This window comes from Hemiscyllium ocellatum, chromosome 36 (assembly GCF_020745735.1).
Source record: "Hemiscyllium ocellatum isolate sHemOce1 chromosome 36, sHemOce1.pat.X.cur, whole genome shotgun sequence".
Lineage (NCBI taxonomy): Eukaryota > Metazoa > Chordata > Chondrichthyes > Orectolobiformes > Hemiscylliidae > Hemiscyllium > Hemiscyllium ocellatum.
The window spans coordinates 7993933-8018841 of NC_083436.1; the positions used below are offsets into that span (position 1 = coordinate 7993933).

The 24909-nt window shown below is 39.9% G+C and overlaps 1 protein-coding gene across 1 annotated transcript in view; it reads left to right on the forward strand.

Moving 5' to 3' along the window:
* The window catches only part of exosc9 (exosome component 9), a 73023-nt gene that overhangs the window by 2899 nt on the left and 45215 nt on the right, over window positions 1-24909 (forward strand). The window contains exons 2-5 of the mRNA XM_060851366.1: window positions 5203-5297; window positions 13617-13736; window positions 20375-20477; window positions 23602-23739. Of these exons, the coding sequence (XP_060707349.1) occupies window positions 5203-5297; window positions 13617-13736; window positions 20375-20477; window positions 23602-23739 (456 nt within the window). The remainder of the gene's footprint in view (window positions 1-5202; window positions 5298-13616; window positions 13737-20374; window positions 20478-23601; window positions 23740-24909) is intronic.

Here is a 24909-nt window from a genome sequence, read left to right on the forward strand (position 1 = left end):
AGAAGGCATTTGACAAGGTGCTGCACAGGAGGCCTTTAAGTAAGATAAGAGTCCATAGTGTTAGGGGGAGGCAGTGGCATGGATAAAGGATCAGCTGACGAGCAGAACGCAGAGAGTAGGAATGAAGTGATCTTTTTCAGTAGCTGGTGGCTAGTGGAGTTCCACAGTAGTCTGTATTGGGACCCCAACTACTCGCATTCTACATTAATGATCTGGACAAAGGAACAAAGGGCATTGTTGCTAATTTTGCAGATGACACAAAAAGATAGGTGGATGGATAGGTAGTGTTGAGGAAATGAGGCTGCAAAAGGACTTAGACAGGATAGGTGAGTGGGCAAAAAAAAAGGAAATAGAATACAATGTAGGAAAGTGAAATTGTGCACTTTGGTAAGAAGAGTAGAGGTGTAGACACATTTCTAAAAGGGAAAATCGGAAATCTGAAGCACAGTGATTTGGAAGTCCTAGTTCAGGAGTCTCTTAAGGTTAACATGCAGTTTCACTTAGCTAAAAGAATTACGGATGTTGGAAAACCGATATTGCTGGAAAAGTTGGCAGTATCTATGGAGGTTGCATTTGCCTTCCTAACTGCAATGTTAGCACATTTCAAAAGGGCTAGAATACAAAAGCAGGCATGTCCTGGTGAGGCTGAGTCAAAAAGTATGGCACTGAAAAAGCACAGCCAGTCAGGCAGCATCCGAGGAACAGGAGAATCGTCGTATCGAGCGTAAGCTCTTCATCAGGAATGTGGAGACTTTGGATTTGCTGTAGGTAGTGGTTGTCCTGGTCAGGTCCAAATTGTGGAGGTCTGAATGTGGTCTGGAGTCCCTGCAGGATCACTCAGTTGCATAGGCAGACGCTGAGGAAGGAGATGTGGCTGTGGTAGCATTTGCTTCAGGATATGGCTGAAGAGCTTCAGGGCAGAGATGATGACCTGGGGGGTGGGGTAGTGCAGTGAGAGAGACACTCACTGAGATCCTTGTAGAGGGAGGAGGATATCTATAAGGTAGGCATCCTTGGAAGAGGTTTCACCGTAAATCATAATCACCTAGGAGAAAGTGAGGACTGCAGATTCTGGAGATCCGAGTCAAAAACACCATCGGAGGAGCAGGAGAGTTAATGTTTCGAACATAGGCTCTTCATTCCTGATGAAGAACTTACGCTTGAAGCATCCACCCTCCTGCTCCTTGGATGCTGTCTGACTGGCTGTGCTTTGCCAGCCCAACACTTTTTGACTCTGACCTGCAGCATCTGCAGTCCTCACTCTCTCCCTGTAGTGTTGAGGCTGTATGGTCAGACCGCATTTAGAATATTGAGAGCAGGTTTGTGCCCTGTATCTAAGGAAAGGTGTGCTGACCTTGGATGGAGTCCAGAGGAGGTTTACAAGAATGACCCTGGGGAATGAAGAGCTTGTCATATGAAGACTTGGGGCACATGCATTCAGTGGAGTTTAAAAGTATAAGGGGTGTCTCATTGAAACTTCAAGAATATTGGGAAGCTTAGAGTGGGTATAAGAAGTTGTTTTCAGTAGTCAGAGAGAGGAGGACCTGAGTGCACAGCCTCAGTGACCGCATGACTCTTTAGAACAGAGCTGAGGAGGAATTTCTTCAGCTAGAGGGTGGTGACTCTGGAACGCATTGCCATAGAAGGCTGTGGAGACCAAGTCATTGAGTATTTAGGACAGTAAAAAATGAGGTCTGCAGATGCTGGAGATCACAGCTGAAAATGTGTTGCTGGTCAAAGCACAGCAGGCCAGGCAGCATCTCAGGAATAGAGAATTCGACGTTTCGAGCATAAGCCCTTCATCAGAAGGGCTTATGCTCGAAACGTCGAATTCTCTATTCCTGAGATGCTGCCCGGCCTGCTGTGCTTTGACCAGCAACACATTTTCAGCGAGTATTTAGGACAGACCGGTTCTTCATTGGTAAGGGAATCTGGATTATGGGGTGAAGGCAGAAGAATGGGGTTGAGAAACATATCAGCCATGACTGAGTTTGCTCCGCCATTCAGTGGGCCAAATGGCCTAATCTTGCTCCTTTTTATCTTATGATCTTTTGGGATAGAGCATTTCAGCTACAAAGAAAGGCTTGTTAAGCTTGGGTTGGTTGTTTTGGGTAACAGAAACGCAAGGGGGAAATCTGATAGAGATGTATAAGATTGAGGGGCATGGAGAAGCTAAATCAAGAGCAACTGTTACACTTAGTTGAAAGGTCAATAATTTTAAATTGAAAGGCAAAAGGTTCAGAGGTGATTTTAAGGAAAAATGGATGTCTGGAAATGCAGTGTCTGGGAGGTTAGTTGAGGCAGGAAACCTCACAACCCTTTTAAAAGTACTTGGATGACCACTTGAAGTGCCATAGCATGCAAGACTATTGGTCTAGTGTGGGAAAGTGAGTCTAGTGTAAGTAGTATATGTTTGGCAGTACAGACTTGTTGGGCTGATTAGCCTCTTCTGTATTTTATCGTTATTGGATTATAATATGAACTTGTCTGTTTTTGAAAGCAAGAATATGGATTTAGAGTATACAGCATAGAAACAGACCTTTCAATCCAACTCATCCATGCTGACCAGGCTTCCCAAACTAAATTAGTCCCATTTGCCTGTCCTTAGCCCATATCTGTCTAAACCTTTCCTGTTCGTGTGCCTGTTGTGACAATACTATGGCTTTTAAGAGGTGTATTTTTTTCCTGGCTTTTTTTAAATGAAGAAAGGTTGAGATAGAGGTACAGAGCATTCTGCTCAATGCCAATAGAGTAAACAGCTTAGGAAAGCCTTGGGTTTGGGGGGGGGAAATTAGAACAATTAAAGCAACCTGAATGGGTGGGGTTACATTCCCACAAACCAGGATTTTTAGTTTTAGCTTTCTGCGGTTACTGAGGTTTTGAAGTTAGATGTGGAAGCTCTTATTCCTGTCTTTGTTACAGCTAAAAGCTGGGGGTTCTCTTCCTGCTGCTAGAGTTGCATGTGAGACAATCTGTTTTACTGAATTTTCCATTGCCAAGGGTGTGTTTATGGGATGTTAAGTTAATATGTAGTATTTTGCTGACCATTTTGATCCAGTTACAGTTAAGCCAATTTTGTTTTATGTTGTCTGTGTTTTAACTATAGTGTAAAAATAATGTTTTGCTTAATGTTGAGTAGTTTGAATTGCATCTGGAATGCAATGCTTTACACTAACATTCTCAAAATATGAAAAAAAATAGCCTGTACTATCTTAATATATTTTGAGAAGGTTTGGTCTGGTTCTTAACACTGTCCAAATGTCTTTTAAATGTTATAACTGTACCTGCATTTTCCACTTCTTCTGGTAGCTTATTTCCAAATATGCACCATTCCCTGTGTGAAAAAGGTTGCCCCTTGGGTCTCTTTTTAAAATCCCTTTTAAAAACTACCTTGGCTATTTTATTTTGCGTGTTCCTCATAATTTTAAAAACCTCAACCTCCCTCACTCCAGGGGAAAACTGTGTCTGCCTATTCAGTCCCTCCTTCGAACACAGTCCCTGAATGTGGAGAAGCGGGTATTGGACAGGGGTGTACAAAGTTAAAAATCGCACAACGCCAGGTTCAACAAGTTTATTTGGAAACATTAGCTTTCGGAGCACTACTCCTTCATCAGGTAGCTCCAAATAAACATGTTGGACTAAAGCCTGGTGTTGTGATTTTTGTTTTTACTCAATCCCTCAAGTCATAGTAACGTTCTTGTAAGTCTTTTTAGCACCTTTTCCAATTTAATAATATTCTGCCATAGCAAGGTGATCAGAACAGTATGCAGTTTTCCAAAATTGACTTCACCAATGTCCTGTATAACAAGACTTCCCAACTCCCTGCACTCAATGGTCTGACCAATGAAGACAAGCATGCCAAATATCTTCTACCTGTGACGCCACTTTCAAGGAATTAGGGTGTCTCTATTTGACAACATACCCCAGGGCCCAGCCATTAAGTGTGTAAGTCCTACATGGGTTTCATCACACTTACACACTCTCTCACAGACACTTATGATCTTCCCCCCCCCATCCCCCCCCCATGCACGCATATACACATATAAGTTTATGAAGTGAATTTGTACTTGCAGAATTACATTTTGCTCAAAAACTGCATGAATCCATGTAAGATTCTATAAATCCATTTTATAGATGAGAATCAGTCTGACCATTGTGGCACAGACAGTCTCACATGGGGAGCTCACACCTTCAATACATTGTCTGGGCCAACATAACACCAATTGTTAAAGTTCACTTGAGAATGTAACTTTTAAAAAAAGTTTTATCATTTACATATGAAAGAACTGAAACCAAAAATGGTTATTCTAAAAGATGAGAGACTTAACAAACAATCCAGGTCTTTTTCAATAGAAAATTTCAGTTGCATCACACTGTAAACCTTTGTTATAAATTCTGTGTCTTACAATCTTATTCTCCACAACCACCTGATGAAGGAGCAGCGCTCCAAAAGCTAGTACCTCCAAATACACCTGTTGGACTATAACCTGGTGTTGTGTGATTTGTAACTTAGCTTCTTGGCCACATCTTCAAAGAATTCACACTTGAGATATGATTTGATCCTATGGTAGGATTTGAATCATGTCTTCAAATTATTACTCCAAGACCCATATCCCACCTTCCTCTTCTAAATAAGGTGCAAGTTCTACATGCCATTTATAAGACCTTTTAAAAAATAGGAACAGAAAAAGCCACTTGGCACCTTGTGTCTGCTTTGCCATTCATTAGGATTGTGGCTGATCAAACATTCATCATGTCCACTTTCCTGCCCTTACCTTGTAATCCTTGGTTTCCTCACTGGCCAAGAATATATCTGTCAGTTTTAAACATACTGTGGGAGACTGTGCCTCCACAGCGGACTGAGGCAAGGAGTTCCAAATACACTCTAACCTCAGGAGAAATTCCTCCTTATCTCAGTTTTAATTTATTCTGAGACTATGCTCTAATGTTGAGAAATACTGTTCTTTTCTATTTTAATCAGCAGCTATCAATGATTTTTTGCCTCAATGATTTTTTGATTTTTTTAAAAGTTGTTATGGGGTGGGGTTGAATTCTGTTTTACCATTAAAGAAGATATAAATGTGTCGTCAAATCCAAGCCATAATCCATCATGAATATAGATGGAATTTAGTTACAGAATTGCTGCAGACTATGACTATTTTGTTCAGAAAGTGACTGATACCCTGCATTTTTAACCTACAGCGTCTTGATGGAAGACAGACGTATGACTATAGAAATATCAAGATAACATTTGGAACAGAATATGGATGTTGTATTGTGGAACTGGGTAAAACAAGGTAAAATAACTCAATTTTTTTAGATACCTGTAGTTCTTTATTTTATACAATCTGCAAAAGTGTGTTTGAGTTTGTGCAGTTTGTCTTTTTTTTTGGTGCATTTTAAACTTGTTTGTGGAAGCTGAGGTGGACTGTTACACCAGTGCCATGGCATTGGGCAGCCAAGTTTTAATTGTCTTTTTCTTCCATGTGCCCCACCGGTACCTGTACCACATTTAAGAAGGAACGAAGTGGAGAGACAGAAGGGCAAAGGTGTTGTTTTCATCAGTTGGAGGTGTGCCAGCAGAAGCTTCAGGAAAGTCAGTCATCTGTTCTCTTAATGTAGATTTATTGGCAAGGAAGAGTAGAGAATTGGGGGCTGGGTGGCATTTTGAGGAAAGTAAGGCTTGTACTCCATAAATCTGGAGTTAGGTGTGGGTCTGAAAACAATGGCTTCGGCCCTCCCAGTATTCAATTGGTGGAAATTTCTAATCCCATGCTGGAGACAAGCAATTAAAGAAGAGAAACTTGATATGAAATAAATGTACATTTGAGGTACAAAAAAACCTACAGGAGAAGTGGTCTGATTGTGGCTAATAAGAGTTAGATGATATTTGATCGCAGAAAAAGGCTTAATGTTTAACTTTTCAAAAAAGGTTGTGTTTTTAAGTTCAGCAAAAGAAGCCCAAGAAATAGAAAGAAAGAATTAGTGTAGACCAGCAAAGCATGCTCAATAGATTGTATAAACATTGCCAAAGGTTATAACAGGGCTGGATTAGTGAAAGTAGGAATAGGCACATTAGAGACAAAGACAGGTGAAAGAAGTGAACGCATACCCAAAGTGCAAACTTCAGCCATGTTGTGTTAACTCGGTGTTATTACAATTACTTGACTCTTCCTTGAGACATTTCCCTGCTTGGATGATTCTCTGTGATGACACAGCTGATAAATCTTTTTAGTAAGATCTTCCTTCTCATTGAGGAGGATTTGGGCCAATGTACATACAATAAACTGCTGTGAATGCTCCTCACAGTAGATAACTTTGACAAATTCACCAGAATAGCTGAGAAGTTACACAATATTCTTAAAAACATTCTAATTAAAACAAGCCCACTGTATTTTAATATGAAAAAGAATTTGCTCTAATTGCTAATGTTAACAGATCCTTTTGAAAAGCATTTGTTTATTGAGGATCTGAATCCATATCTTAATTGGTTCTTTTTTTGGACCATATCTTACATGTGTTTCATAGACATCTGTCCATTAGGTGTATTTTTTCGAGGTGTATTGTTTGGAGAAAAATAAACTCCAACTGATGAAAGAAAATTATGTCAACATACCTTCAGTGGAACATGTAAATTTGACACAAAAATAGTTTGGAAAGACTGGGACTTTTTGTCACTGAATGTAAGAGGTTTATAAAATCATGAGCTGAGGTAAGGTGAATCACCAGTGTCTTTTTCCTAAGGTGGGCGAGTTTAAAACTAGGGGGCATGTTTTTAAGGTGAGAGGAAAAAGATTCAAGAAGAACATGAAAGGCAACTTTTTTTACACAGTGGTTCGTGTATGAAATGAACTGCCAGAGAAAGTGATGGATGCAGTACATTTACAACATTTAAAGACATTTGGATAAGTTCATGAGAAGGAGAGGTTTGAAGAGATATGGTTTAAGTGCAGGCAGGTGAGATTAGTTTTGTTTGGGAACATGGTCAACATGGACTGGTTGGACCAAAGGTTTGTTTCCGTGCTGTATGACAAGAGATTAGATATGTTACATCTAACTTCATGGTAGAAGACAAAAATATTCTGGAAATAATGAAGAGTCAAGGGTCTAGCAATAATGAAGAACGTATCAGTATAATAAGAAATTGTCCCAGAGAAGTTAATGGGACTAATTGGGAACAAATCCTCTAGACCTAACAACCTGCATTCTAAGGTTTTTAAAATGATATGCATCAACTATTTCTGCAGCTGGGTTCAGCTTCTGGACTTGCTTCAATTCTAGGTCAGATTCCAAGGATTGATAGATAGCAAACAATGGGCATTACTTAGGAGAAAGCAGGAAACTATTGACCAGTTAATCTAGCATCAGTCGGCAAAATGTGAGCATTTATTAGAGATGATGTAACATAGTACTTTGAAAATCATATGATTAAACATAGGCTATATGGATTTTAAGAAAGAAAATTTTGTTCCACAAATCTGTTAGAAATGTTTGAGGATGCAGCTAGGATGGATATGGGGAGCTAATGGATGCAACGTTTTTGAGATGGGTTGAGTGAGTAAGGATGTGGCAGATGGAACACAACGTATTAACATTTAAAATTATCCTCTTTGATAAGCAAATTAATAAAAACAAATTACATCTTTTTGAACAGAAAGAGATTGAAAAATTTTTGCATTCAGAGGAACTTGTGTTACCATACACATACATCACAAAGTTTACTTGCAGATACGGCAAGCATTAAGCAGGGAATGATATGTTAGCTTTTGTTACAAAGGGTTTGGAATGAAAGTGTAAAAACATCTGAATGCAATTTAGAGTGCATTGATGAGAACGTAGCAGGAGGACTCCAGAAGTTTTGGCTTCCTTGTCCAATTAGGGACATAATGTCCTATTGGGAAAGTTTACTTCCTCCTGGAATAAGGGAATTGTGTAGTACCAAGAAATTGAGTGAACTAGGCCTACTTTCCTGGGAGTTTGGAAGAATGAGAGATTATTTAATGGAAATGCACAATCCTCAGGATGCTGAGAAAATATTCCCTCTAATTGGGAAGCTAGAACATGGTGTCACAGTGTGAATTAAAAATTAGTCATTTAGGACTGAAATGCGGAGAAGTTTCTTCACTCCATATGTTTGTGAACATTTGGAATTATCTGCTACAGAAAGTTGTGATGCAAAGTTATGAATATATCAGGAGAGAAACTATATATTTTTTAATGTTAAGAGAATTAAGCAAAAAGGGAATGATGGGAAAGTTAAATCTAGTTAGAACATTGGTCATGATCTTATTGAAAAGCAGAACAGGCTCAAAAGACTAACTAGCCCTTAATATTTAAACCTAATGAGTAGAGACTCATTTAAATGTTCAATACTTGATGTGGTCCTGCACTCTGGCTCTGCTGATTCTAATCCCTATCCATCTGCTTTTATGGTGTCATAGAAATGTACAGCACGGAAACAGACCCTTCATTCCAACTCGCCCATGCCGACTGGATATCCTAAATTAATTTCCTCCCATTTTCCAGCACTTAGCCCATATCACTTGAAAACCCTTCCTATTCAACTACCCATTCGGATGCCTTTTAAATGTTGCAATTGTACCAGCCTCCTCCACTTCCTCTGGCAGCTCATTCCATACACACACCACCGTCTGCATGAAAAGGTTGCCCCATAGGTCCCTTTTAAATGTTCTCCCTCTTGCCCTAAACCTATACTCTCTAGTTCTAGACTCCCCCACTCCAGGGAAAAGACCTTCTCTTTTTACCCTGTCCATGCCCCTCATGATTTTATAAACCTCTAAGGTCACCCCTCAGTTTCCGACACTCCAGGGAAAACAGTCCCAGCCTATTCAGCCTCTCCCTGTAGCTCGAATCCTCCACCTGGTGACATCTTTGTAAATCTTTTCTGAACCCTTTCAAGTTTCACAACATCCTTCCAATAGGAGGGAGATCAGTATTTCACACAATATTCCAAAAGTGACCTAACCAATGTCCTGTACAGCTGCAACATGACCTCCCAACTCCTATACTCATGCTCTGTCCAATAAAGGAAAGCATACCAAACACCGCCTCCACTATTCTATCTACCTGCAACTCCACTTTCAAGGAGCTATGAACCTGCACTCCAAGGTCTCCTTGTTCAGAGACACTTCCTAGGACCTTACCATTAAGTGTATAAGTCCTGCTAAGATTTGCTTTCCCAAAATGCAGCACCTCAAGTGTATCTAAATGAAACTCCATTTGTTGCTACTTGGCCCACTGGCCCATCTTGTCCCCTTGTATTCTGACCTTCGCTATCCACTACACCTCCAATTTTGGTGTCATCTGCAAACTTACTAACTAAGCCTCCAATGTTCACATCCAACTCATTTATATAAATGACAAAAGGTAGAGGGCCCAACACGGATTCTTCTGGCGCACTGCTGGTCACAGGCCTCCAGTCTGAAAACCAACCCTCCACCACCACCCTGTGTCTTCTACCTTCAAGCCAGTTCTGTATCCAAATGGCTAGATCTAACCTTGCTAACCAGTCTACCATTAGGAACCTTGCTGAACACATTACTGAAGTCCATATAAATCATGTCTGCGTTATTTCTTGAAAAAAACTCAATCAAGTTCGTGAGACATGATTTCCCATGCGCAAAACCATGCTGACTATCCTTAATCAGTCCTTGCCTTTCCAAATCATGTATATCCTCAGGATTCCCTCCAACAACTTGCCCACCACTGATGCCAGGCTCGCCGGCCTATAGTTCCCTGGCTTGTCCTTACCACCTTTCTTAAATGGTGGCACCATGTTAGCCAACCTCCCGTCTTCCGACACCTCACCTGTGACTATCGATGATACAAATATCTCGGCAAGGGACCCAGCAATTACTTCCTAGCTTACCACAGAGTTCTAGGGTACACTTGATTGGCTCCTAGGGATTTATCTACTTTTGTGTTTTGAGGCATCCAGCACCACCACCTCTGTAACCTGGACATTTTTCAAGATGTCACGATCTATTTCCCCTCATTCTATATCTTCCATGTCCTTCTCCACAGTAAATACTGATGTAAAATACTTGTTTAGTATCTGCCCCATCTCCTGCAGTTCTAGGCTGCCTTGCTAATCAAAGTTTGTAGCTCAGGTGCTCGTTGTTGTGGTTCTGTTCGCCAAGCTGGGAATTTGTGTTGCAGACGTTTCGTCCCTTGTCAAGGTGACATCCTCAGTGCTTGGGAGCCTCCTGTGAAGCGCTTCTGTGATGTTTCCTCCGGCATTTATAGTGGTTTGTCTCTGCCGCTTCCGGTTGTCAGTTCCAGCTGTCCACTGCAGTGGTCGGTATATTGGGTCCAGGTCGATGTGCTTATTGATTGAATCTGTTGATGAGTGCCATGCCTCTAGGAATTCACATGCAAGGACTGCACAAAACACTACGTAGGACAAACAGGAAGACAGCTAACGATCCGCATCCATGAACGCCAACTAGCCGCGAAATGCCACGACCAACTATCCTTAGTAGCCACACACGCAGATGACAAGCAACATGAATTTGACTGGGACAACACTACTATTATAGGACAAGCCAAATAGAGAACAGCCAGGGAATTCCTAGAGGCATGGCACTCATCCACAGATTCAATCAATAAGCACTTCGACCTAGACCCAATATACCGGCCACTGAAACGGACAGTTGGAATTGACAACTGGAAGCGGCAGATTCAAACCACTATAAATGCCGGAGGAAACATCACAGAAGCGCTTCACAGGAGGCTCCCAAGCACTGAGGATGTCACCTAGACAGGGGACGAAACGTCTGCAACACAAATGCCTTGCTAATTCTTGATGGGTCCTATTCTCTCCCCAGTTACCCTTTTGTCCTTGATATATTTATAAAATCGCTTTGGAATCTCCTTAACCCTAGTTGCCAAAACTATCTCGTGTCCCCTTTTTACCCTTCTGATCTCCCTTGTAAATATACTCCTTTCATACTCTTCTAAAGAGTTTGATTCGATCTCTGTCTATACCTGACATATGCTTCCTTCTTTTTCTTAACAAAAACCTCAATTTCTTTAGTCACCTAGCATTCCCTACACCTAGCAGCCTTGCTTTTCACACTAACAGAGACTTGCTGTTTCTGGAATCTTATTATCTCAATTTTTTTTTGAAGACTTCCCATTTTCCATCTGTTCCTTTGCCTGTGAACATCTGCCCCGATCAACTTTTGAAAGCTCTCGCTTCATACCACCAAAATTGGCCTTCCTCCAATTTAGGACTGTGACTTTTAGATCTGTTCTATCCTTTTCCATCACTATTTTAAAACTAATCGAATTATGATCGCTGGCCCCAAAATGCTTCCCCACTGACACCTCAGTCACCTGCCCGGCCTTACTTCCCAAGAGTAGGTCAATGTTTTGCACCTTCTCTAGCAGGTGCATCCATATACAGAATCAGAATTTTCTTGTATACACTTAACAAATTCCTCTCCATCTAAACCCTTAACACCAGCAGTCCAAATCTATGTTTGGAAAGTTAAAATTCCCTACCATAACCATCCTATTATTCTTACAGAAAGCTGAGATCTCAATTTCCTGCTGACTACTGGGGGGTGTATAATACAATCCCAATAAGTGATCATCCCTTTCCTACTTCTCCCTTCCACCCAAATAACTTCCCTGGATGTATTCCCAGTAATATCCTACCTAAGTACAGTCATAATGCTGTCCTTTATCAAAAATGCCATTCCCACTCCTCTCTTGTTTCTTCCCCTCTTTCTATCCTTCCTGTAGCATTTGTATCCTGGAACATTAAGCTGCCAGTCCTGTCCGTCCTTGAGCCACGTTTCTGTAATTGCTATGATACCCCAGTCCCATGTTCCTAACCATGCCCTGAGTTCACCTGCCTTCCCTGTTAGGCCTCTTGCATTGAAATAAATGCAGGTTAATTTATTACCTTTGTTGTCTGCTTTGTTCCTGCCTGCCTTGATTGTTTTGACTTGCTCCTTTTCCCAATTGTACCAGTCTCAGATTGATCTCTTTCCTCCCTATTTCCCTGGGTCCCACCCCACCATGCCTTTACTAGCTTAAATCCTCCCGAGCAGCTCTAGCAAATCTCCCTGACGGTATATTAGTCCCCTTCCAGTTCATGTACAATCCATCCTTTTTGTACAGGTCACTTCTACCCCAGGAGAGATTCCAATGATCCAAAAATATCCTTTTTGCTCTGCACCAGCTTCTCAGCGACACATTCATCTGCTCTACCCTCCTATTCTTACCCTCATTAGCACATAACACTGGGAATAATCCAGATATTACTACCCTTGAGGACCTCCTTTTTAAATTCCGACCTAAATTTCTATATTTTCCCTTCAATATCACATCCTTTTCCCTTCCTATGTCATTAGTTCCAATGACCTCCCTGCCCCCTTTGAGAACATTCTGCATCCTGTCTGAGGTATCCTTGATCCTGACACCAAGGAGGCAACAAAGCATTCTTATTTTTCACTTCCAGCCACAGCAACATCTGTCTGTGCCTCTGACTTGAGGGGCTCACAATCACAATCGAGCATTTGGAACTTGATGTAACCCTCATTACATTCCAGGCGGTCTCGATACCAGAAACTTGGCTGTTCGTGCTACATTCCCCTGAGAGTCCATCATGCTCAACATTTTCCTAAATGGCATACATGTTTGAGATGGGGATAGCTACAGGAGACTCCTGCACAACCTGTTCTACCTCTCCTACCTCTCCTGGAGTTAACCTGATTTGTATCTGCCGGTTTTCTCCCTTCCTATAACTGCCATCCATCACCGCTCTAACCAATCCATGCTGTCTAATGGGATTTGCAACCAAAGACACTTCCTGCAGACATAATCATCAATGACATGGAAACTCTTCCCTTAACACACTCATCCTACAGGAAGAGCACATCACTCTACTAAAGGCCATCTTTATCCTTCACAATCTACAGACCCAGAAAATAACATCATATTATTGCTCTTAAAAACACGCTTCCAGGCTAATATGATACATAGGGCTTATATTTTAAAAGTTTAATCAAGAGGTAGATCTCAATAAAACATATAGCCAGGAAAGACCCCACTTTACTCACTGTTGTAGATTTAGTGTTCTGAAGATATGGGTGAACTGTAGCTTTGAGAGTTAAAGTATCACTACTTCCTGAGTGCTTGCTTGCAGTTTTCTGCCGGGATGCCAAGTGCAACCAGGCTTCTGCCAGAGAGCTGCCAGTTCTAAGTTTAGAGCCATTGTTTTGTAGAGTAGTAACAAAAAGGCATGCTAGCAAGGAAGACACTACCAGGAGGTGACTAAATAAAAACTTGTTCTTTGTCTACCTTTCTTTATTCAATTATTTTTGCTACGAAGTTATTTTATCAGGTAGCAAGAAAGCCCCTTGTTTCTCATTGAATCATGTCAAGATTTGTAACATCTATCTGAATACCTAGGAGGCCTTGAGTTAAAGCATTTTAAATCTAGAATCGGGGATTTTTGATAATGCAGAACTGTGTTGCATTGGAGTATGATTTTTTTATTATTGTCCATTATTATGCAGAGACGTTTTTGTTTTCTCTGGAGTTGGAATAAAAGATGCTAAATTTGTCTTTAACTGTCATTTCAGGGTCCTGGCACAAGTATCATGTGAACTTGTTACTCCTAAACTTAGTCGGCCTACAGAAGGCATAATTTTCTTCAATTTGGAGCTCTCTCCAATGGCTTCTCCTACATTTGAAGCTGGCAGGTTAGTCTGGTGCAGATAACAATTAAAAATTACAATTATTTATAATTTTGCACTACCAACCTGTTTTCCTTTTGACATTTGAATGTTTCTGTTCCCTTTAGTGAAGATAGAAAATGCTTTTGATACCGTGCATTACTGTTACTTTGTGTTTGTACCTTTTGTTTTCTCTTTCCAATGAATGCACTTATAAAAATATTCATTTGAATGCAAGCTGATAGTGCAGTTGTCAAAACTAAATGTTCACTGTTTCCACCCAAATAAAGTTGGGCTGCATGCCTTGGAGATTGCACATTATACATGTGCATGCAAGTGTCAGTTTTAAGATTGCTCTTGCCAATACCTTGAGAATGTAATCGCTCTTGCGTCCAATTTCTGCCATTCCCTTGCCTTCACATGGACCATCTCTGACTCTTCTCTTTTCTTGCTCAGCGACCTTAATTATACTCCACTCTCCCACCCCCCACCCCCTCCCCCCACTTATGGAGCCTTTCATATTGAGGATTCGTTATGGCTGTTAGTCTCCATCCCATTTCTTGTAGTTCTGGTCTCATTCCTGCTGCTCACTCCTAGAAACATTAATTTGTTCACCTTGTCTTCTCCTTCCACCTCAAAAGATCATCGGCGACCATTTTTGCCACCTTCAGCTACCACAAAACATCATGTTCTGAGCAGACCATTCCCTCTGTGATATTCCAGTTTACCTTTTGATTTTCCCTTACCCACCTCCCCACCACACCATCACCAATAACACCTCCCCTTCCACAGCACATGCTTGTACATGCATAGCAGATTCAATGTGTCTCTTCTTTCCTCTGCTACTGAGTACCACACAAACACTCTTTCCAGTTAAAAAAGTGACTTATCGATCCTCCTTCCAACTTAGTATACTACATTTAAAGCATGTCTGTTCCACAGTTTGCAGTCCAAAGGCAGATTGGGTGAATTCTTTACGAGATACCATTTTATACTTGAAGTGTTACTCTTAATCTACAGTCACTTGCCATTTTCTGTTTTTATTTTCAGGACTTGCATTAAAGTATATCCTGATTCGGTGATCCTTTTGTAAAAATTGAAATGTACTACAAATGTAACAGAATCTTCAGCATTAGGCAAGGATTTCTCCTTCCGTATAACTGTAAAAACGACATGAAGATGGCATCCACATCATTTTGAATTCATTAGCTTTGGGCATTGTAGGAAGTGAATTAATGATCATAAAATCACAGAAAATATTACAACTACTCGTAGATCAGGCAACATCTGTGAACTAAATTTATTTCTAATCAATTATCCTTTCTCTCCAGTGGAAAATGTTTGTGGTGTAGCAGATTTTAAGCAAATATGGCTGCCGGGGATGGGATCAACTAAGATGAATGAAAAATCAAAGAATTGTTGGAAATCAGCAACAAAAACAGCTAGAAGAACTCTGGTCTTGCAGCATCTTGTAGAGAGAAAGCAGAGTTAATGTTTCAGGTCCAGTGACTCCTCTTCAGTACAAAGAGGAATGTCTTTGTTGGATGGAAAGCAAATAAGAATAAATGAGAAAAAGATGACATTGCAAGGCAAAAGAAATTGGTAACAGGACAATAAAGAAAATGTTAATAGTGCAATCATTATCAACAGCTCCAACAGTGAAGTTTGAGCAGTAACTAACATTTAAAATCAACTGTAACGTGTCCAATCTAAAGAATGAATCATTCCTTGAGGTTCGTTGGAATAATGTAGGGCCAGTCAGTTCAAAGTGGGAATGATGATGCCTATTTTTGAGTTTTTATTTCAGCTGAGAATTAAATATGGCCACCTTTTCTAGGAAGGCAAGACTGGACTTGAATCCCTCTTTGTGTCTCTAGTTAGGTCAGTGTTTCAATGATTGATAGATTCAAGGGTATTTCATTGTATGAGAGGATTTTTGTTCTGTTTTTAATTAACTTTGGTCAAAAATTCAGGTTTGACCATAATCAGAACCCAGAGTAAAACCTGGCTTGATAGATGATGAGTTTGCTTTTGCAATTTGGTGCCCGTGGTAGTCCATCGTTGAATACATTCTCAAGAAGCTCCAATTTACTTTTAACAAAAGATTATCAAAGCTCTTAACATATGAAAAAAACATTTTACAGACTACAAGAAGTAGTTGAAACAGTCTTGATACAAATATCAGAAATATAGGTTCTATCCTTTTTTAACCTTACAAATATTTAAGACTCCATGAAAGATGACCCGATTTCTACTTTTACAGTTTCTTGTTGGTTGACAAGGCAGAATTTGACTTCTTTCTGGAAAACTTCTGTATTCACAAGATGTGAGCTTCTTTAGTTAAAGTCTCTTCCTGAGACTGCTAATGCTGATGCCGCTCAAATAGTTCTTAACACATTCCTTACACTGCTCTTCCCCAGTGTTCTGCTTCTGAAACTTTCTCTTCTTGACATTAAACCACTTTAGCCTTTTTTTAGACCAAACTGCTTGGTACTGCGAAGCTAACAGTATCTCTGCTGCCATAGGACTGTCCTCCCTGACAGAAATTTGCATCCTCCCTCACATGGATGGTTGTCTCTTTCTTAAAAGGAAACTGCTCTGTCTCCTTGTGTCATGTTAGCCTATTTTTGTTCTCTTCTATCATTGTTTTATTAAAGCACTGAACTATTCACACATTTAAATGAGGCAAGAAGTATTTTGTATATAAACCCATTTTCAAACACTGTCATCACAATCAAAACTCAAATGAAACCAAACTCTTCCCTTAACATTCTCTCACAAATATAGAAAAACAAAGTAAACTTGAGGCTATATGTGATTCTATCCATCTTTTAATGGAACCCAAGTTTACACTAATAATTTTGGGACTTGATATATCGCTGTATAATAAGGGAACATGCTTTGAGAAAGAGGAATTATGGACTCGTTAAAGACAGATCCAGGTCTGGGCTGACATGTGGCTAGCAATGTATACACTACACATATATCAGGCAATGACATTCATGAGAGAATCTGATCATTTTCTCTTGACTTTCAATCGAATTACCATCACTAAATCTCTCAGTATTAACATCTTGAGGTTACCATTGACTAGTAACTAAACCTGAGATGCTATATAAATGCTGTGACTATAAGAGAAAGCCAGAGGCCTAGAATCCTGAAGTGAGTAACTCCTCTCCTGAATCCCCAAAGCATATCCACCATCCAAGATGTAAGTTGAGAGTGTGGTGAAATAATCCCCACTTACCTGGATGAGTACAGTTCCAATAACACTTGAAATTTTACTCCAGGACAAAACAGCTCGCTTGATTTGCATCACATCCACAAACATCAACTTTCTGCACCAGCGACACTCATTAGCTGCAGTGTGTACTGTCCACAAGATGCACTGTAGAAAGTCACTCCTTAGACAGCACCTTGCAAGCCTTCCAGCACTTCCATCTAGAAGGACAAGGACATCATATAATTTCAAGAATTTAAGAATTATGTTGGACATTACATACATTTCTAAAGATAGATAGTTTTGGGTAAAAACCTTAAAAGAGCCAGGTAAGGAAAATGCAGGTGAATTACCATAATTTTCAAAGCTTTCTAGGTCAAGATTTGTACCTTTTTTAGATTCCAAAATTTCAAATGCCACCCCATCACTTATGAAGGGAGGCAGAAATCAAATGATCAGTTTAACATTAATTTTGAGAATGTTATAGGAATCTTTTGAAAAGTGTTTTAGCCCAGCTGGCATGAGAGCCTCTTCTGTCTGCACCAAAATGAAATTAGTTCATCTGCAATAAGCAAATTAGCAATCTCCTACAATTGGGAGTAAATGTTTGACCTTTGTGCCAAGTAGTGGCAATTTTGCTCTCCAATTTGTTACACAAACTAGGAGCAGGAGTTGCCTGTTTAACCCTATAAGCCTACTCCACCCCTCAATATGGTCATGATTGATCCTCTTTCTCAATGCCATATTCCCAATTTCTCCCAATATCAGTTGCACTTAAAATCTTAAAAGTACATCTTTTATGAACATATTTAATGACTTGACCACCATACCTAATGAATTCCATAGGTTCGCTACCCCATCTCAGCCCTAATTGATCTGTCCTTTATTCTGGTTCTGAGGGGAGGCTAGAACCAGAGGACAATCAGGGAAAACCTCCCCCCTCTGTCTAGTTTGTCCAGCCCTGTTAGAATTTTGTACATTTCAATCTGATCCTTTCTCATCCTTTTAGTGATTATAGATGCAACCAAACCAATTCCTCCTCATTTAGAGTCCTACCATCCCCTCTGTCAGCCTAGTGAACCTCCGTTGCTCTCCCACTGTAGCAATTGTATAATTCTTGGGTAGGGAGGTCAAAATTGCCCTCCAACACTGCAAATGTGACTTACCAAGGCCCTGTATAACTGCAGTAACACATCCTTATTCAAATCCTCTTGCAATGAAGGCCAATATACCATTTGCCTTCCCAATTGTATGTTGCCTGTCTACTTTCATAGACTGATATATAAGGGAACACATCCTTTTGTGCATCCACACTTGCCAATATATCACATTGAGAGGCAGGGCCCTACTTAAATGGTTCATGCCAACATTTAAGATCACATTTAGTCACGTTGCACTGCATCTATCATGTGTTTGTTCATCTACTCAATTTTTCTGAATCACCTTCCAGCCTCTTTGCAGCCTTCTCAGAACACTCAAACCTGTCTAGTTTGTGTTGTCAACAAACCTAGAAATGTTGTATTTTGTTCCCTCATTAAGTCATTTATATATACTGAGAGGACCCAAACACACACTTTGCAGTACTTCACTTGTCATTGCCTACCAGTCATAAAAAGACTGATTTATTCCGATTCTTTTTCTTCCTGTCTGTCAATCAGTTCTTGATCGGTGCTAATATATTATCCTAATGTTCTCTGTGCTTTAATTTTGCCGACTGGCCTTAGCAAAATCCTGCTGAAAATACACCATGTCCACCAGTTCTCCCCTATCGAATATACTAGTTATATCCTCAAAAGCCTTCAGTAGATTTGTTAAACATAATTTGCTTTTCATAATTAGATTAGATTAGATTACTTAGTGTGGAAGCAGGCCCTTCAGCCCAACAAGTCCATACCGACCCGCCGAAGCGCAACCCACCCATATCCCTACCCCTTACCTAACACTACGGGCAATTTAGCATGGCCAATTCACCTGACCCGCACATCTTTGGACTGTGGGAGGAAACCGGAGCACCCAGAGGAAACCCACACAGACACGGGGAGAATGTGCAAACTCCACACAGTCAGTCGCCTGAGGCGGGAATTGAACCCAGGTCTCTGGCGCTGTGAGGCAGCAGTGCTAACCACTGTGCCACCGTGCCACCCAGTAACCTGACCTGACTTTGTCCAATACCATTAATGGTTTGCAAATGTTCTGGTATCCGGTTTTTTATAACAGACTCCAGCATTTTCCCCAAACTAATATTAGGCTAACTTATCTGTAATTCTCTTTCTTTTTCTCTTTCCCTACCTTTTTTAAATAGTGGAATTAGTCACCCTCCGATTTTTGGAACTGTTCTAGAGTGCATCCAGTATGTCCATGACCACTTCTTTTAGTACTTAGGGACTTAAACTAACAGACCCCAGTAATTTGTCAGTCTTTAACCCCTTTAATTTTCCCAGTGCCATTTTCTTATTAATGCTGATTTCCTTAGATTCTGCCCTCTCACTAGATCCTTGGTTCCCTAATATTTCTGGAAAGTGGTTTGTGCTATTTTTGAGGATATAGTGTATGTTTAATTCTTTTGCCATATCTTTGCTATAAGTTAAAATTTCCCTGGATTCTAACTAAAAGATGGCTATATTTGTCTTTTTCTCTTCACACATTTACAGAAGCTTTGCACTCAGTTTCTACATTGCCTGCAATTGTACTCTCTTTCCTCCCTACTTGATCAAATTTTTTCCCTTTTTTCTAATGAATTCTAAAATGCTTCCCATCCTCGGGCGAGCTGTTGAGCCACCTTTCTTCTTTTATTTTTATTCAGTCAGGAATGAATAATTGTTATAACTAATTTGTGTATTTTTTTCCCCTGGAGCATCAGAGGCTGAGGGGTGACCTTATAGAGGTTTACAAAATTGAGGGACATGGATAGGGTAAATAGGCAAAGTCTTTTCCCTGGGGCTGGAGAGTCCAGAACTAGAGGGCATAGGTTTAGGGTGAAAGGGGAAAGATATAGAAGAGACCTACCGGGGCAACTTTGCAACACAGAGGGTTGCACGTGTATGGAATGAGTTGCCAGAGGAAGTGGTGGAGGCTGGTACAATTATAACATTTAAGAGGCATTTGGATGGGTGTATGAATAGGGAGGGTTTGGAGCGATACGGGCCGGGTGCTGACAGGTGGGACTAGATTGGGTTGGGATATCTGGTCTGCATGGACGGGTTGCACTGAAGGGTCTGTTTCCATGCTGTACATCTGTGACTCTATAAGGTTTCCCAATTCATTCTTGACAATCTGAGTCCATCACTGTCTTAGTTCCCTGTATTTTGATCAGGACTCTACTTTCTTGGTTGCTGGTGTTAGAATTTAAGGTATTATTGTAACATTCATTTTTCACTTATTTGAAATTTACTATTTTTGGGAAAATTTATTTTGCAATAATATTGTTTAACTTTTTGATTTGCAGGCAATCTGAGCTATTAGTTAAATTAAACCGACTGCTGGAGAGGTGTCTGAGGAATTCCAAGTGCATAGACACAGAATCCCTATGTGTTGTAGCAGGTGCAAAGGTGAGAAGATGTTCTCATGACAGGTATGGTATGCGTCTGAGAACCTGTCTCCCTACTGCCCGCCATCTCAGGCAGACCAGGCAATGGTTGCTGGGCAAGATGAATGGATTTGTACATTCAACAAAAGTACAGTTCACCACACTAATATTTAGATGCATTTAAATTATCTTTATTTATTTTGCCTGCAGATTTATGCGCGTACAAAAATCTTTCCTCAAGTGGTATAGTTCAGCCAAAAGACAGTTTACAACAGCAGCCTTACCTAAAAATAGACGTACTCCCCCACAATCGATCTATTAAAAACCAGTTGCAGATTATTGACTTCTAATAGTTAAATTCTTGTGAATAATTTTATTAACTTTTTAAGAGGTTCATCATCTTCTTTGAGGTTTAATTTGGATTCTCTTCTAAACTTGCCTCTGTCCTCTCTCAGTGCAAACATTATTATGTTATTGCTCAATTTTTGAATCCTAACGTCTTTGGAAACAGCCATCCACCTCCAATCTTCCTTTCCTCTCAAGTCCTTGAAAGTATCATTGCTTCCCAAATCCACTTTTTTTTTTCTCTCACAGAACTCTAAATTTGAATCCCTTCAATCAGATATCTGCCCTTACTAGAGGAAATAAGTACATACCTACTATTTTATATAGCACTTTTCACAACCACTGGACCTCCCAAAGTCCTTTTGCAGTAATTATGTATTTTTGAACTGTAGTCACTGTTGCAATTTAGAAAATATTAGCAACTAATTTGCACACTGCATTCTTCCACAAACAGCAATGTTATAATGACCAATTAATTTGTTTTTATGTTGACCAGATAAATATTTGGTATGTTGAAATAAATATTGGTTAGGACACTTCTTCAGAGTAATGCCTTAGGATCTTGCACATCAGGTATAAAGAAATGTAGGGCCTTGATTTAATGTCTCCTGTAGGAAGCAAATGTCCAGTGCTTGCTCAGTACTGCACTGGAGTATCAGCCTTGAATGTTCATGCGCAAGACCACAGTAGTGACTTGAGCCCAGAGCTTCATCCCTCTCCCTCACAACAATGAGGGCATGAATTATTCTGCAATACTGTTGTGAATGTTCGGTGGAGAGGAGTACCCTCATCAATGTGCAACCTTCTCCTATGGTCCTGAGTAAATGCCTTTGTTTGTAATATATCCCTAGTGAAAGCAGCAGTATGACCGACTGGTCAGATAGACTGTTAACATGGATATCCAGGTTCCTGTTTGTAGTACATTCATTGCCAAAATAGTTACTTTGTATGGGAATACTTTAAGATGGGATCCAAAGTTTTGACCCTATTTACCCGTATTACCTAAATATAAGTGATTGCCTAATCAGAAAATAAAATACATTAAAATTGTGCCAAGGCAAGGAACATAGTCCTAAAGAAATAGTTCAGGCATTCTTTGTTTAAAATTTGTATTGTCTGGTAATTTGAATGAGGCGAAGTTAAAATTTAGTGCTGAAAACTGAATTATTGGATCATTTGACGACTGTGGTCTTCTCTGTATTTCCAACTGACAAGATGCAATGCTCTGTTTGGCCTTCTAGCTACTGTCAGAGGTTCACAGCTGCTATACGGAGTACAAGGCTTTTAATAATAGAATAATCCATTTAAAGATGAAGCTGTACCTCAGAGTGGATCATTTATTAGTCGACAAAGTCATGATTACTTTTAACATTTGATATTTGCATGTTTTGGTTAAGTAGTATAATCCAAAAGTGGAGTAAATATCAATTAAGTATGTAAAAATAATTTTGAATTCTCTAGATCAAAATCACCACAAGTTGCTTTAAACTTGAAATGAGATTGTTCCAAGGTCCCCATCACTTGCTCAGTTGGGTGTCAGAAGATCTTTTGAGAAACTGAAAGTTCCTTTAATATCTTGGCCAATTACTCCTTCCTAAGCTAACACAACCTAACTGATTATTTAGTCGTTTATTTATTAACCATTTTGTAAGACCTAGCTGTGCTCAAATTTTCTGCCATATCTGTCTAATTAACAGTAAGTTAACTCTCGATTAAAGCAGTTAAGGACACAACAGACTCTTAATATGAAGCAGTTCAACGTTGATGGAGTCTTTCTTTTCTCCTTTGACAATGACTAAAATAAGGGGCAGAAAATGAGATTTACATGTAACTGCACTGCAGGTGCTGGAGCATCTGTGAATGTTGTTCCAGATGACTTTTCACCTGATTGAAGCAGGAATCAAACATTTTTTTTTAAAAAGTTGGTTTCCTCTCAGCATTTCTCAATGCTGAAATAGTTAGAATCAGTGGCATATGACCTTAGTGGCCCCTTGTTGAAAAACGTTTGTGCTTTATAGAAGTCTGTTGTATGTTGTTGACTTCCCTGCTGAACTGTCTATAGCATTCTAGAATTCTTGCTACTGTAGTAGCAATGTCAGTGCAACTTTGACAAACCTTCTTCACTATTAACTGCATCTAACTCAAACAGTATCCACACCAGAGAAATTAAATAAGGTGATTTGAAGTTTTGTGTAGATATGATCCTTCTAACATGCTCTGTCTGCGTTAAGACAATTACATTTCATGCATATCAACGCGAGTTAGTAAATGTTATATTAAATATGAAAATTAAATGTAGGGTGAATATTTTTGTGTATTTTAAGACGATATTGCTGAATAGTAGAGGAGGAACACTCATGTATGAGAAATTTTGGCAGGGAAAGGATTTAAACTTGTAGTCGGGAAAAAGTCCTTACCTTTCAAGCCTAACACAGGGGTACTTGATGTTTGATGGCAAAGGTGCCAGAGCAAGCCATGTACCATGCTTTTTTAGTTGTTGTAATGTTGTGCAGCCAGCCAGTGATCTTTCCTGTTGGAAACTGCTTGTTTCCACAATTTGTGGAGTGACCCAAGAAAATTCAGATGTCCTGCAAAATAATTTTTTTTAAAAAACATATTGAAATGAGTCTTTGCCCCTAAAGTGTTATCAAAAATGATCATGAGACATTCATATTATGAAGTTAGCTAAGCATGCATTTGATCAACTTATGTTTTAGAAATTTCTAAACACTCTTCTCCCTTTGAATCTAAAATACTCCAGGTAAAATAAGTAGATAAATGTTCATATTTCTTTTATTAAGGTGTGGCAGATACGTGTAGACTTGCATTTGTTAAACCACGATGGGAACATTATTGATGTTGCAAGCATAGCAGCTATTGTGGCATTGTCTCACTTCAAAAGACCTGATGTTTCTATTCAAGGAGAAGAAGTCACAGTGGTGAGTACTAAGAAAAGTCTTTATTCTTTAAAGTTGGAGAACGTAGTTGGTTACAAATGTCTGCAAATAATTTGGTAATCAAACATTTAAAGGTAATTAATTAACACTTCTGTTAAGTATTAGATTTACATAGAATTTACTGTGTACAAACAGGCCATTTGACTCCACATAATTTGTGCAACTGTTTCTATCTGAGTCTCCTCCCATTTCATTCCATTTGTATTATCTTTTACATTTTAGCCAATTTTCTTTTTACCTTTTTCTCTTTCATGCACTCTTTCACCTAGCTATTAAAGAATGTAGGGATAGGAAACCAGGGATTTACAGATCTAATGACCTAACATATGTCATTATGTTAGTTATTCTGTAATTATGGATAGAGTGCAGAACGCGTTGAAATTTTTCAGTGAATGAGAGCCAGCATTGCGGTTTTAAGGGTAAAAACAAGGACTGCAGATGCTGGAAACCAGAGTCTAGATTAGTGTGGTGCTGGAAAAGCACAGCAGATCAGGCAGCATCCAAGGAGCAGGAAAATCGATGTTTCGGGCAAAAGCCCTTTATCAGGAATAGAGGCAGGGCCTGCACCAATCAACCCCACCACCCTGTTGCCTAACATTTCAACTCCCCCTCCCACTCTGCTGAGGACACGCAGGTCCTGGGCCTCCACCACCACCACTCCCTCACCACCCGACGCCTGGAGGAAGAACGCCTCATCTTCCGCTTCGGAACACTTCAACCCCAGGGCATCCATGTGGATTTCACCAATTTCCTCATTCCCCTTTCCCCCACCTCACCCCAGCTTCATCCTTCCAGCTCAGCACAGCGCTTATGAACTGTCCTACTTACCTATCTTCCTTTCTACCTATCCACTCCACCCTCCTCTGACCTATCACCTTCATCCCCACCTCCATTCACCCATTGTATCTTTGCTACCTTCCCCCACCCTCCTCTCTGAACTATTACCAAAGCTGATCAGAGGCAGATGTTCGCAGGTAAAGGGATGGCTGGAAAATGGGAAGTCTTCAGAAATGAGATAACGAGAATCCAGAGAAAGTATATTCCTGTCAGGGTGAAAAGGAAGGCTGGTAGGTATAGGGAATGCTGGATGACGAAAGAAATTGAGGGTTTGGTTAAGAAAATGAAGAAAGCATATGTCAGGTATAGATAGGA